We start from the raw sequence: 15,183 nt of genomic DNA on the forward strand, positions 1-15,183 counted from the left end.
ACTGCACGTTGAGCACTCGTGTTCCCACCGCCTAGATTCTGCAGTTAGCACTTCTCTCCCTGCTTTCTTACGTATCTGTCCATCCTTCTCTCCATCTGTCAATCTATTTTATTGTTTGAAATGTTTCAGAGTAAGTTGCAGCACGCCCCTGATGCATTTTGACAGTTGAACAGTGGATTGCAGCGGCATTTTGCATTGCAAAAGGAGATATTTTGTTGTTACTTCTGTTGTTCCACATTTTCTCCCAAAAAACTTCTTACCAGTCTTGTGGAGCTAGCTCCCTCCCACAATGTCTTTTACTTTTGGACTTTTCAACTCCAAAGGTCTCTATGGGCCTGGAAGACAATGTAAGGGAGTGAAACAGCTCTGATGTAAGGCTGTGGGGAGTGGTAAAAGCTGAGGGGACCCAGAGAGCACCTGCCCAATGGAGAGGGGTGTCAGCTCAGCCCACTGCTGCCACGTGAGACTCATGAGGATTTTTGTTTTTTATGAAATCTTGTACTTTTGAAGTGTTTACAGACTGGGTAAAGGGTATCAAAGATGACTTTTGTGTATGAGTTTTCTGTAGCTGCCTTGGCAGTTTATCGTAAATCAAGCAATTTAAACAACACAAAGCTATTGTTAACAGTTCTGTAAGTCAGAAGTCCAACATGGGTCTCACTGGGCTACAATCAAGATCTGGGCCAGGGGGCATTCCCTTCTGAGGACCCTGGGGCAGTCTTGCTTATCTGGGTTGTTGGCAGACTGGTTATGAAGAGTGAAGCTCTGTTTTCTTGCTGGCCATCAGCTGAGGATTCTAAAGACTGCTCACTTTCCTTGGTTTACAACCTCCTTCTTCAAAGCCCCAGTGGTGAGTTGAGTCCCTCTCACACTTCATTTCTCTACTCCTTCCTTCTCATCTCTCTGACCCAGCTAGAAAGGTGCTCTATCTTTAAAGGACACTTGTGGGGTGCCTGGGTGGCTCATTGGGTTAAAGCCTCTGCCTTCAGCTCAGGTCATGATCCCAGGGTCCTGGGCTCGAGCCCCACATCGGGCTCTCTGCTCCGCAGGGAGCCTGCTTCCTCCTCTCTCTCTGCCTGCCTCTCTGCCTACCTGTGATCTCTGTCTGTCAAATAAATAAATAAAATCTTTAAAAACAAAACAAAACAAAAAAGGACACTTGTGGTTACTTGGGTAATCCAAACTCTTCAAACTCATCTCAAGGTCCTTAACCCTGACCGTATCTGCCAAGTCCCTTTTGCCACGTAAGGTAACATAGTCATAGCTTCTGGGGATTAAGGCTTAGACGTCTTCAGGCTGATACTCTGCCTACCATACATACCTGGCTTATGACTGAAGATGAAGTAAACAGTTTTGACATTAGTTCTGGGCCTGCCTGGTCGTCAGGTCCCATCTTTTGGGCCCTGGGAAAATCCTTAATATCACTAATGAAATGTACCCCATAGATAAAAAGAAATGAAAGACAAGAGGAATCTCAAATTTTATATAATCAGATTATTAGCAATGATATTGGAATTGCTTTTCTGAAGCAGTTATATATTATAGGAAAAAACAAATAAGTAACAATGTTAAGAATGTAGATTTTTAGCAAAAGAGATAAAACATATAACACCAGATAAAGACATTGCAAGAAAACTGTAGACCAATATCCATTTTGAATGTAGATGCAGAAATCCTCAGCAAAATACTAGCAAACCAAATTCAGCAATGTATAAGAGGGATTATACACCATGACCAAGTAGGGTTTATCCTAGGAACAAGGTTGGTTCAACATATGAAAATCAATCAATGTAATACACTTTATTAAAAGAATAGAGGAACAAAACCCATGTGATCATTTCAGTAGGTGCAGAAAAAGTATTTGACAAAATCCGATATTTTTTTGTTACAAAAACATTCAACAGGGGCGCCTGGGTGGCTCATTTGGGTTAAAGCCTCTGCCTTCAGCTCAGGTCATGATCCCAGGGTCCTGGGATCAAGCCCCGCATCGGCCTCTCTGCTCAGCCAGGAGCCTGCTCCCCCCCCCCCTCTGCCTGCCTCTCTGCCTACTTGTGATTTCTGTCTGTCAAATAAATAAACAAAATCTTAAAAATAAATAAATAAAAATTTTAAAAAAGAATAATAATATTTGCGCTGAACTGAAATATATTAATTATGTGAAGATTTATGAGTTCATAATGAAAACAAATAATTGACCATCTTTGGAACATAGTAGGGAACCAAGTCATTCTGAAAACTGATGATCAAGAATGAGTCATGTCTTTCCTATACTTTTCCTATACTTTTCTGTACCTCAACCAAATAGTTGTGATCATTTTACTTCATTATAATATCCCAGCCAGTAAATGAAGAATGATAGAGTAAAAGTATCACCATTTTGCAAGCCCCTGATAAACTGAAGGATTTAGGCCCTGATCTTCAGTGGCCATCAGCATCACAAAAGGGAAGACACCTGGGCAGTACGGGCTTCCTGTAGGAGGCTCACACCACTATGAAGAAGTTGCCAGAATGTCTCACCAACTTAGGTCAAGCCTCTAGACCTAGCTACCAGTTTACAGGAGCCAAAGGGGGCAGACAGAGGAACATGTTCAGAGACACCACAGCAGTGCGAGCAGCAAAATGCAGACTGTAGGAAATCCAATAGTGCAGTTGACCCAGTTTCTTCAACAAACAAACTATAAGGAAAAGAGAGACTTAGAAGTTGAATCAGCTAAAGACAGCCGTAGGCCTTGTCTTGATCCTGATTTCAGCAACTGTGAAAAGATAGAAGATCAGGGAAACTTGAACACCAACTAGATATTTGATGATATTAAGGAACTATGTTAATCCCTTTGGGTGTTACAATGACATTAAAGGCCCATGGGGCCAGGCCTCCCATCCCCAAGCTTACCATGGGACTCTGGAGAGAAAGGGGGAAATGCCCCCTCTGCCAGCAGAGCCCAGGGAGGGAGAGGGGAGGGGCTGAGCCTGTGAAGCCCAGTGTGTTCGTCCAAATGCGTGGGCAAATGACTTCTCCACTGGTGAGGAGTGTGCAAGGGGTGAGGAGAGAGGCCAGAGCGTTACTGAAGGGTTGTCTTCCACCTGGAATCATGAGGATGGGCATCCATGCTCCTGTAGCGACTGAGGCTTAAACAGGTTAGCACATGGAGGACACCAAACCCTAGTGATGCTGTTGTGGGTTTGTAACTGCTTCTATACAAGTCGGGGGTTCTCGTAGACATACCCCTCTCTACCGTGTGTGCAGGGAATTGGAAGTGTGACTTTGGGATGCTAAGCGGAAGGAGGTTCTAAAGTGACTGAGCTGTCCCTGGCTGTCGCTCATTCCCTGAAGGCTAGAAAGGAGTGGCATTTGCGGTTAGCCAAACCATGCGCTTATGGAGTCCTCTTGACAAGATGAGAGCTGAACCTGTTGTCTCCTATGCCCTGTGTCTCCCTCTAGCTGCAACGGCAAACGCTACCTGGAGACACTCCCCAACACCAGCATCATCATCCCCTTCCACAACGAGGGCTGGTCCTCCCTCCTCCGCACCGTCCACAGCGTGCTGAACCGCTCACCCCCGGAGCTGATCGCCGAGATCGTGCTGGTTGATGATTTCAGTGATCGAGGTAGGACCCCCAGCATCCCGACCCCAGCTTCCTGCCCCTGCGTTCCATCCAGTGACTGGCCAAAGGGTTGGCAGGTTTTCTTCTTCAGCAGCACCAGCAGCTGGGCCACCATTTACTGATGCTTGTTGTGTGCCTGGCCATGACCCTGGCCCTGTACACAGTATCTCATTTAGTCCTCAAAACATCCCATGAAGTAGATTCTGTTTTTATCCTATTGTATCAATGTGCGCTGAACTGCAAATAACAGAAAACTCAATAAACAATAGCTCAAACAGGTAAGGGCTCATTCATTCATTCATTTCACCATAAGATCCAGGACTGGTATAGCTGCCTCAGGCTATCATCAAAGAACCAGGCTTGTCTGTTCCTTCTTCTTCATCCTCAAGGTCCCAAAATAGCAGCTGTACCTCTGGGAAGTCTGCCTTTCAGGCAGGGAGAAGGAAGAAGGGTAAAGAGAACAAAGCCTCCCTTTTTCAAGATTTTGCCTTCTTATTCAGAAAAGACTTCTGGCCAGAAAACTCTGACATCCAGGCCTTCCTGTCTGCCAGGGTGCCTGGAAATGAAAGTGTTTTGATTTGGGGCGTCTTGAAGAGAGGTAGGAGAGGGAGATGTACATTAGAAAAGGGGCTGAGCGTGCCTTTCTCTGGTCTCTGCCACACAATTCTCCAGCTGAGAAGACTGAGCTCCAGCTCGCCTGCTCTGAGCAGTCTCATCGCCTGGTTGAACCTAACGGCCTCCAGTGTCAGAGCTCTACTAGGTACCGTCTAGGGGTACCAGCCACAGCTGTACACCGTCTTCAGTTAGGGATGTCATTAGCACTGCTCACTCCACTGCGTGTGTCATTGCGTAGTTGCATGGCTCTTTGTTGTTGGTCCTCCTCACTAGATCGTTCGTGGTCTAGAGCAGGGGATCCGTGACTGTGTGCAACTGAGTGAATGAATGGACAAGGAGGGAGGAAGCATGTCCCAGCCATACACGCACTCACACACACACACACACACACACACATACATATGCGCACACACATACATGCACACACACATGCATATGCACATGCATACACGCACACAAAGCCACACCAGCAGCAGGGTCATCTGCAGCCACAAAGACAGACGTTCCCTCCATGACTGGTGCTAGCCTGTGTCTCTGTGTTCTGAAGCAGCAGCTGTCCAGGGGGTGGACCCTACACCACTTGGCAGGATCCCCCTGTCTGAGTGTCATGGGGCATGAGTCCCCCAGAGGTAGAAGAAACCACACATCCACTGGATTAGAAACGAGTGTGTCTCCTGCTCAATTAGACAAGAATTTTAAGACCATCTAGGCTGTTGGCTTTCAGTATGCATCTCAGAGCAGTAAGGGCCCAGGGGTGCCTCAGGGAGCACTGTTTGCAGTAGGGTGAGCCTTGCTGGTGCAGTGGGGCATTGCGGGGGTGGGTGAGTTCAGCTCCCTCTCCTGGCATGGTCTGTGTTTGGTTTCTGAAAAGGCATTCACTAAGAGGAGCTGCACTGCTAATGAATGCGTGATAATCACAGATACCACTCAGCCTGCTCCTTTTACAGTTGCAAAACCCAAGGCCTAGAACTGTGGTCAGGCTTAACTAGAACTCACAGCTGGCTGGTTGCAGAGGAAGGACGAGAAGCCTGTTCCTGGGCTCCCAGGGCAGCCTGTCCCTCCTCACCTCAGCTGGTTACGAGAAATGTGGCAGAAGTGCGGCACTCTTCTCTATCCCCAAGGACGCTTCTCAATAAATTACTTTTCCATTGTATTAAAGAGCAGGGTTCTTTCTAAAAAGAGCTCATTATAAAACACATCCAATCCTGGGCTATAATGGTTTGCACCTCTAATATCCCAATTTCCTCAGTGATAAAAATAACATGACATACCCACCCCCCAGTAATAAAAGAATGTGAAAGTCTTCAGAAAGAAGAGGTAAATTTCATAAGAATGACATTTTCCAAGTGCATCTCTTTCTCCAGAGAGCAAAAATACTGGTCCAATGTGGTACCATTGCGAGACCCTAATAGGATAGGGAAGAGAAGAGATACTATCCCTATTTCCCAGATGAGAATGACAGGTAAGGCCCCTAATTGTTGCCCCTTTTCTTCAGTGAATCAGGCATGCAACCCAGAGGCCAGCTCTTACCTCATGCCCCTCAGTCCAGCACAGTGGCTGTCAGATTTCCCAACCTGCATTTTTCAGAAAAGCAATCATTATTCTGGTTTCAAGAAGGAATTCTTAAGGCAGCTTTGGAAGAAAACTTACTCAGCAGTGATTGTTTTAAAAATGAGATTTTGGGAGAAGCAATTTCAGAACTATGGAGAGGCCTGTCCAAAGTACAGCAAATACGGGCCATCATAAAAGACAGATTTCTCTGGGTCCTGTGAGCAGAGGCAGTTCTCAGAGTTGAAATTCATAGATGCTAACTATGGGTTAGATTGGGGCTGCCCAGCAGAAGGCATTTTCCTCTGAAATGAGTCTCCTCCAGGCTCCTCAGGGCAACTAATTGTAATTCAGCTAAGGGTTGAGACCTCGGGTAGGAGACAAAATTGGAGCAGATGAATGCTTGAAATAAGATCCAGGGCTCTGTGCAGGGAGCGCTGGGGACTAGACTGGAGGCTGGTGCTGACCCCAGAACAGTCACAGCCTTGCCTGCAAATAGAGCGTGTGGAGTTTTCCAGGGGTGTCCAAAAGCTCTTCAAATGTGTGAGCTTTGCTTGAGGATTAGGAGGACATGGAGGTGTTTTTTGTTTTTTTTTTTAAGATTTTATTTATTTATTTGACAGAGGGAGAGAGATCACAAGTAGGCAGAGCAGCAAGCAGAGAGAGAGGGGGGAAGCAGGCTCGCTGCTGAGCAGAGAGCCCGATGTGGGGCTTGATCCCTGGACCCTGAGATCATGACCTGGGCTGAAGGCAGAAGCTTAACCCACTGAGCCACCCAGGCGCCCCTGGAGGTGTTTTTGTACCAGTGGGAAAGAGAGATGAGGGTAGAGAGGAGCAGACCTGCATCCAGATTACGCTGCCCGGACGGGAGATGTTTTATTAGAAGAAACAAGAGAGGCCTTTGTTCATCTGGTTTTTTTCTATTCCTTTTCTCCTTCTCCTCCAAACTTTCCAATAGGGTTGGTTTTGCAGAAAAATAGGATATGTAGTAATGGAAAGGGTTATTGACCTTGGCTGAATGACGATGGGCTCCCTGGAATGTTCCCCCATCAGGGAACAAACAAACAAGCACGTGCACTGGGAACGGTGCCCTTGAAGGAAACCTTAAGCAAGTGTTTCAAGTGTTTGCAGAACTCGTGATGGTTCATCAGCAGTGATTGGTGCTGGGAGGATCGTGGACATTGCCCGCCCCATTGGCTCACACAGGAGAGACCCTCACTGATGAAGCTGGAGTTGGGGCCTCTTTCCATGATGGGCTTATTGATTCTGACCTGCACTCTCATGCCATTGCCAGTCGTGGGGACCCGTCAAGGACATCCATTTTTGCCCTGTCCTACTCTGCATTTCAACACACCGTTCTTAACACTGCATACAGGTCTGTTCCTCTCTCAGCCTCTGTCTGCTGCCCGGACGCCCCAACTCTTGGGGTGGCCATTCCCCACCTGCACTGTACTGTGTTCGTTCTTTGACTCTGAGATTTGTACTGTGTATTTTGTTTTTCTCTACGCTTGTCCTGATTTAATTCAAATTCATATATTCAACAAATTTCATGAATTGATTGTACTCGATGCTGTACTAGGCACACTGGGGATACCACAGAACCAAGACAGACATACCCCCCAAAGACTCACATCTAGAAGGGCAGACCGACGAGGTAAGAGACCCGTTGGTGGAGATCCAGGCTCTTGGAGCACAGAGAAGGTCAGGGAACACTTCACAGAGAAAATTCCAGCTAAACTCAATCCTAATGGGTAAATAGATAATACTCCCCAGAGCATGGGAAGAGGCAGAGAGAACAGCATGAGCCCGGGATAGGAGTGAAGGAGAAGACTTTGAAAGTGCAGAAAGAGCTGATAACCTCATCATCTGCCGGCAATTACTATTAGCATTTAGGTTTTATCCCCAGCTCAGGTTTGTTTGTCTTAATACACTTTATCTTGTAGATCAAATTTAGGTTCACTGCAAAGTCAAGCCGAAAGTGCAGACAGTTCCCATGTGCCCCTCCACCCGCACCCCACACGTAGCTAACCCCCAGACCTCATTAGAGCTCTGCACCTCCGTCAGAGTGGTCCAGTGGTGACAACTGATGGACCTATGTTGTCACATCACTATCACCCCAAATATATAGTTTTATATTGGGGTTCGCTCTTTGTGTCATATAATCTGTGGGTTTGGTCAAATGTGTGAGGACATATATCCACCATTATGGGGTTGTATTGAATAGTTTCTCTGCCTTAAAACTCTTCTGCCCCCTGCCTGTTCATCCTCCCCTTCCCCTAGCCCCTGGCAGCAACTGACCTGCTTGCTGTCCCCATAGTTTTGCCTTTTCCAGAGTGTGTGATGTAACTGGAATCATACTGTATGTAGCCTTTTCAGATTGGCTTCTTTCCCTTAGTAATAGGCTTTAAGGTTTCTCCTTGGCGCTTTATGGCTTGTGGCTCATTTCCACTCGCTGCAGACTAATACTCCATTATCTGTGGCTCTCGTGGTCTGTCTGTCTGCTCTTCTGCTGAAGGACATCCTGGTTGCTTCCGAGTGTGGGCAGTTACGAATAAACCTGTTACAAACATTCATACACAGGTTTTTGTGTGGACATGTTTCGACTCTCGTAGATAAATAGCAAGGAGCACAGTTGCTGGATTACATAGTAGGGGTGTGTTTAGTTGTGTAAGAGACTCTGTGAATGAGAGTTGCTGTTGATCCTCACCCTTGTCGGCATTTGGTCCTGTCAGTGTTGTGGATTTGTGCCTTTCCGATGGGTGCGTAGGAGGATTTTGTTGCTGTAATTTGCATCTCCCTATGATCTTTGCTGTTGAGCATCTTTTCAGATGCTTCTCTGCCATTGGCATGTCTTGTTTGGTGTCCGCTGTCTTTTCATTTCCATTTCCTTTTCCATACCCTCCCAGTCCCCTTCTAGCTCCACTCCCACTGGGCGTAACCAGTGTTAATAGTCTGGTGCTCGTTATCCTGCACAGTAATACTAACATGTAACAGCTCGTAGTAACAGGAAGTAGTACTTACTGAGCACTTGCTTTGTGCTAAGCGAATTCATGCATTCGTTACCATTGCCTCTCTTGAGGGTTCTATCATTCCCAGTGTGAAAACCACTGGACTCAGTGATCTCAAACCACTTTTTTCTGCTTGAACATGGCCATATTTTTATCCCCATTTTACAGATGAGAAAACTGAGATATAGAGATTAAATATGTAGTCGGCATGTACTTAGCCCAGAGAAGCAGAACTTTGATTTAAAACCATGCACGCTGATGCTAAAGCCTTTATCCCTCATCTTTACATGGTTTTTTTTTTTTCCTTTTAATGGGGTCATCCTGTACCCATTACTCTTTTTATTCCTGTTAATGTATCACAGACATCCCTTAAGTCAAAAGACAGAGAGCTAACTCATCTGTTTTTTAATAGCTAGATGATGTTCCACACCGTGAGCCTATGTTTAGTGCCTTTATGTTGTACTTTGTGTCACAAACACCCAGTCGTATTTAACTTTGTATCCGGATTTCTCTTAGTTTTCTACCATGAGCTGCCTTTGTCATTATAAACTGTCACACCTCTCCTCCTCTGAGGCAACTGTGCAATAGAGACGGGAGTCAGATGACCCCAGAATACAAGCTGTATTGTTGGAGAGGCTGATCCAGAGAACACAGCATTGATCTGCTCCTACCGCTTTCCTCCTGAACTAAGTGACCCCAGGACAAGCTTAGTGGCCAAGGACCTGTAAGCCTCCCTGGCAAGGCAGAGCCCAGGCCGGTGAGCACACCCCAGGCAGGAGAGCATGAAGCAGCCCATGCAGGTAGAATGACTGTTTGTATTTTAGCTGCCGAGCATGACCTCCCCTGACCATCCCAGAAGTGAAACATTGTTCCCTCTGTAGTAGGAGGCAGGAGAGGCAGTGCCCTCTTACAGACAATAAAACCAAGGTTCAAAGAGTTTGGTGGTAAGTGGCCTAAACTGCTTACCTGCCCTTAGAGTACAGGAGTCCCCCCTTCTGGGTGGGGATATACCCCCAGGACCACAGTGGATGCCTGAAACCACAGATAGTACCAAGCTCCATATTAACCGTAGTCCTTCCTATACATACTGACCTGTGATAAGTTTAATTGATAAATTATACACAATAAAAGATTAACAACTAATAACAAAATAGAACAGTTATAACAATAGACTATAATAAAAGCTATGTGTGAATGCGGTCTCCCTCTCTCTCTAAATACATCCTTGTGGCATCTTCCCTTTTCTTGTGATGATGTGAGATGATAAAATGCCTCCACGAGGACATGAGGAGAGGTGAATGACATAGGCACTGTGATGTGCCCTTAGGATGCTGTTGACCTTCTGACCTTATGTCAGAAGGAGGGTCACCTGCCTGGAGAACCTTATGTCAGAAGGAGGGTCACCTGCCTGGAGAACCACGAATGACGGCGGGTAGGTAGGTGAAACCAGAGAAAGTGAAACCAAGGGTAAGGAGGGACTGAGATCGTTTCCTGCTGGGCGGTAATCCCACTTGACAGGAAGGATTGATCTTCCCCACGGATGGGCTCCGTAATCTTAAAAATCCCACATCTTAAGTATCCCTCTCTAGGGTATCTTACCACTAAGAAAACCCCCAGGCTTCTTGATTCCCTTCTCCTGTAATATCTTTGACATCTGGAATGCTTCTCTCTTGGACTCCAAAGGAGAGGACTACTAAGCAGATTAGAGCTGTTACAGAATATCAATTAGTTTATAATGAGGGAAATCTATAAACCTTTTGGTGGGTATCTGGCAGGAACAACTGGATGCAGGAGTCAGTATTTTTATGGGATATTTTGTGCATCTTAAAAAAAATAGGATTTTGTGAATCAAGCACTATGTATAAATGATTTACTGAGATAGCAAAAAAAAATCAGATAAATTGCTCAGATTGTATCTGAAGCATCAAAAACTCTGATGTTTGGGCAAGAATCATCTCTGTAGTGGAAAAGAGCTGCATTATATTTTCAGAAAGGTGACGCTTCTGTTGAGGTGGGTGAGCTTTCTACATTTTAAAAACTTGGTGCAGCCCAGCTGTGCTAAATTGCTAATATTCTCTTGATTTTCTTGTGAGGATTAAAAACCAACACTTTCCACTGTTTTAGTGTTTCCTTGAAAACATAATAATGGGGGGAAGCAACACCCAAGACAGCAGGTTATTATTAGAGGTCCTTGGAATAAGGCCCCCAGAAGCAGGACCACAAAAAGCCCTCGGCTTAGGGCTGACCTGAATTGTTATTTACTCAGGGTCTTGAGGGAAATGAAATTTGAGGCTGAAATAAAAGGAAGAGGTTCCTTAGTACCTAACTTGATTTGGCTCAAACCAACCAAGTCTTTTTACATCACTCACACTTAGCTCATTAGGTGGGGAGCTAAAGGGGCTGATTTTGTCTGCGTCCCAACAAGGACCAGGCCATACCAGCAATAACAAGAATGCAGTGTGGTACCTGTGTAGCACTTACTGTGAACCAGACACTTCTGCAAGTGATTCAAACACGGCGTATTTGATTTCATACCAAGCCTCTTAGTTGCCAGCATTTGCCTAAAGGGAAAATTCATGTTTAGTAGAAAGTACAAACCACCTCCTAAGTAAAGCAACTTCTAGGTAAAAACAACAAAAAGTTTTTAGGTAAAGAAATGCTTATGTCTAATCTATAGGTCTGCTGTTTTCAGTCACGATAAGTAACAGCCCAGTTCTCTAAATAATACAGATCCTAGCCCATTCACAAAGCACACTGGCCAAAAAGTAGGCATTAGCTCTGACCTACCAGTGGACACCTGACACCCAGGGGACTGGTGAATTACTGTGGAAAGTTACATCAGGGATTCTCTGCAGAACTTCCAGCCCCCGAAAGGCTCGATCGCATCTTTATTGGGCAACCCCCAACTCCAGAGCCGATTTCGGTTTAAGCTGGATCCAGAGGTAGCCTCAGAGCTGTAAACACGACAACTTAAAATGTAACCAGTGTTCGTGGCCCAAAATAGGCAATACTTGACAGCCCTGAAGATCAAGCAGGCTCAATCTACACACTTACGCGTCATTTATTTATTCCAAAAATGGAAAGGAGAGCGTTGCCGTCCTGCCAGTCAGTCTAGTGTTCATGGGCATTGAGAGTTCAATTTCTCTCCTCCCTTTCTCTTCAGTCTCTAGATTTACTATCTCAAAAAGAAAACTCTGAAAATGTCATTTTTGCATCGTTCTCTAGAACAAAGAAATACGCATGTCTGAGGCCATCGTAACATCCTCTCCTCTTGCGTGGCTTAGTGATGTCAGTTCCTATAAAGTATTAACAGATTCAGACTGCCTTTTTTCCAAACTTTCTGGATCCTTGTGTATACTTACTTCCTTCTCTTGAAAGACCAAAGCGCCCATTCTTCCCAGAATACTAAAAAAAAAAAATTTAATTTTATTTGTTTGCTTCAAAAATGCAGACCTCTTCAGAGATGCCCACATTATTTATGAGCATCCAGGAATCTCAAAATAACCAATAACAACCCCCATCAACTGTGTGCCCTCCATCCCTGTGCTAATAATGCGTGGCATTTACTGGGCATTGCTGACAATCCGCTATGAGGGTGAATACAGGGGGAGTTATAGAGCCCTGCTTTGTGCCCAGTCTTTACAGAAACTGTTAGGGGTTGTTTTTATTTTCTGTATGCTGCCAGAATATCTGCTCTAGAATATTCTAAATAATAATTGCATTCCAGCGTCTGTTAACGTAAAATTCAAATCAACCCTAACCTTCCCAGAAACCCCCCACTACAACCAGCAGATTCATTTCAGCCAGGTGGGAGGAAAGATGAGGCCTGACCTTCCCCAGAAAACACATTCTTGCTGCCGTAAGTCAGAGGAAGCAGTGAGTGAATGAAAATGACCTATAAGTGGACCTTGCTCCTGAACAGAGTCGACTCTACATATTCGTAGTAGACACAAAACCCGGGTTCCTTCCTGCTGAGGGATGATGACGGCCAGAATCCATTTGGTGAACTGCTCCTCAACCCCAGTTTGTTTTTCTGCTCCTGCAGGGACAGCTAGACAATACCAGCACCCAGCCATGGGGATGGCTCTGGCCCGTCTGGCCAGTGATGTCCCTTCTCCGTGGCCATGGTGATTCATCCAAGGGGCTGGGCTGTGGTGCCAGCTGAGCCCAGCCCATTTGACCCCCGTCCTTTCCCATCTCATAAGCCAATGCATTCGGCAGGGTCTGGCGTACGTTGGCATTCAGTAAACGGTCTTTGCTAATGATGCTGTGGTGGTGGTTAGTACTAGTAACTGGGAAGTGGGGTGATGGGCGCTAAGCTACCCCATCTGCCTCAAGGGTCTGTTCTAGGGCTCAGATGAAATCAGAAAAGTGGGAGAGCTAAAAACTCCGTAAGAACATTGAAAAGGATGCCATTTCCATGGAAGGAAAGAACCCCAAGGAATCACCAGCCTGCTGGCTAAGGAGAAAGTGACCTCAAAAGCAGACAATCAGCACCTGGAGTGTGTCCCCTGTGGCTGCCAGTTCCAGCAGGGTTCAAGCTGCGGGTCGTAACTCTTCCATGGCAGTGTCAACCGAGGAGCTTGTTAAAACGCCAGCTGGCAGGGCCCACCCACGGAGGTTCTGGGTCTGTGGTGATCTGCATTCTTCACTGGCATCTCATTCCAGTTTGATGGTGTTGAAACGGTGTTTGGACTTGGAAAACACTGGATTCTGGCAATGGCAGGACATAGGTCACAGACAGATGCTATGTCATATAGCAGGATGGTGATTTCTTTGAATGTGTGCGTAGTCTGGGCTGCCTGAGGTGCAAACACACACACACACAGCCATTGCGGAAAGAGAGAGGTTCGGCCTCCGCCAGACCCCGGTTTTCCAGGACGCCTTGTCATAAATAAGTGCCGGCCTGGAACAGGCCATGTAGATTTATGGTCCCACATTTAATTTCAACTGCTATTCATTAATCCTGATGATCTCACTTAAATTATTAAACAGTCATAGTCCAATTTCGAGGGCACTAATTATATCCTCGAGAGGCTGTTATTATCTGGATGATCACATACACTCAGCCAACACCAGACTGTTTTCTCCCCACTCATCAGAATTTTATACTTTTTGAGGGTTTTTTCCGTGGCTGAGTGTGTGTGTGTTTCATAGGACAAGACTTGCTCCTAAGGAAGTATGAAATCCTAGAGCAGGGGTTTTCAAACTGTGGTATGCATAAGAGTCTCCTGGGAGGTGTGTTTAACACACAGATTCCCAGGCTCGACGCCCGCCAATACCCAGGTACTCAGTCTGAGTGGAGCCCGGGAATCCCCACCCTGCCCCTCTGTCTGGAGATTCTGATGCGGGTGGTCCCAGGACCACGGTGGGGAGACTGAAGTCCCGACAGGGGAAACCCGTCATTCCAAGCCCTGCAGCAGAGCCACAACCCACATCTCTGGCCCCGATATAAGGATCAAATGAGATAATAGATGTGAAAGGGCTTTGGAAAGTATTCAGCACTCTATAAATACAAGGAGGCACTATTATTTTCAAGCTGGAACGGCCTTGTGACAGAAATGGCTTAGTACTTTCTCCTTAAATTACCATAATCACCTGTTTAAGGCCCTAACCAAGCTCATAACTCTAAGTGCAGCAGGCATGGAAGAAATTCCTCCTGAAACATCCAGGAAAAAAATATTTCTTTTGATGTGAGAATGTGCTTGGGTCCCTGCCTGGTCCTCTATCCAAAGTTCCCTGCCTTTTCTGTTACTGGTCCCATCTTTTCTGGGGTAGACCCACATCTCCTCCAGCCTAGGAGCCCCCTGACTTCAAAGCCCTCTTCTCCAGCACATGGATTTCCAGCCCTTTCCAGAGACATTTAAAACTCACCTGTAAATTTTTGCCCACAAAGGGCTTCCTTCATGTGAGCCCACTTCTAACTACATTTATGACTTCAGAAATAGAGAATACCCGAGGTTCTGGTTCTTTGAGCTCAGCATACTCACCTACCAAGGTTTGCCATAAGGCTGGGTCTGTGCTGCTGATGGCCGCCTCTGCACCCCAGTGCCAGGTCCGTCCTGCTGTGTCACGATGAACCCGGCAGCTCTTGGGAAAGCGTTTCCTCATCTTGAATTAAAATCATTTCACCCTGCAACATCCGTCAACCGGGTTTATTTCCGCCGTGATCTTCCCACGGCTCCCTCCATGTTTCAGAAGCCCATGTTTGTATCTCCACCCCCAAGTTCCTTCCACTGCAAGATATATTTCTTAAAAATGTGATGGTAGAGTAAGTTCAAGAACAGACACTCTGGTTCTATTCACATTTCAACCTTTATTTTTAAATATTTCTTCCACACTCCCACGGATCCTATCTCTTAGCGAGCTCTCCACTTGCAAAACCTCAAGTTCAGGCATTTGCAAGTTA

General features: G+C 46.0%; 1 protein-coding gene across 1 annotated transcript in view; it reads left to right on the forward strand.

The window, feature by feature from the left end:
• GALNT10 (polypeptide N-acetylgalactosaminyltransferase 10) overlaps positions 1-15,183 on the forward strand; it is a 214,038-nt gene that overhangs the window by 119,600 nt on the left and 79,255 nt on the right. The window contains exon 4 of the mRNA XM_059417212.1: positions 3,440-3,606. Within this exon, the coding sequence (XP_059273195.1) occupies positions 3,440-3,606 (167 nt within the window). The remainder of the gene's footprint in view (positions 1-3,439; positions 3,607-15,183) is intronic.

The sequence above is a fragment of the Mustela nigripes genome, chromosome 12 (genome assembly GCF_022355385.1).
Source record: "Mustela nigripes isolate SB6536 chromosome 12, MUSNIG.SB6536, whole genome shotgun sequence".
Lineage (NCBI taxonomy): Eukaryota > Metazoa > Chordata > Mammalia > Carnivora > Mustelidae > Mustela > Mustela nigripes.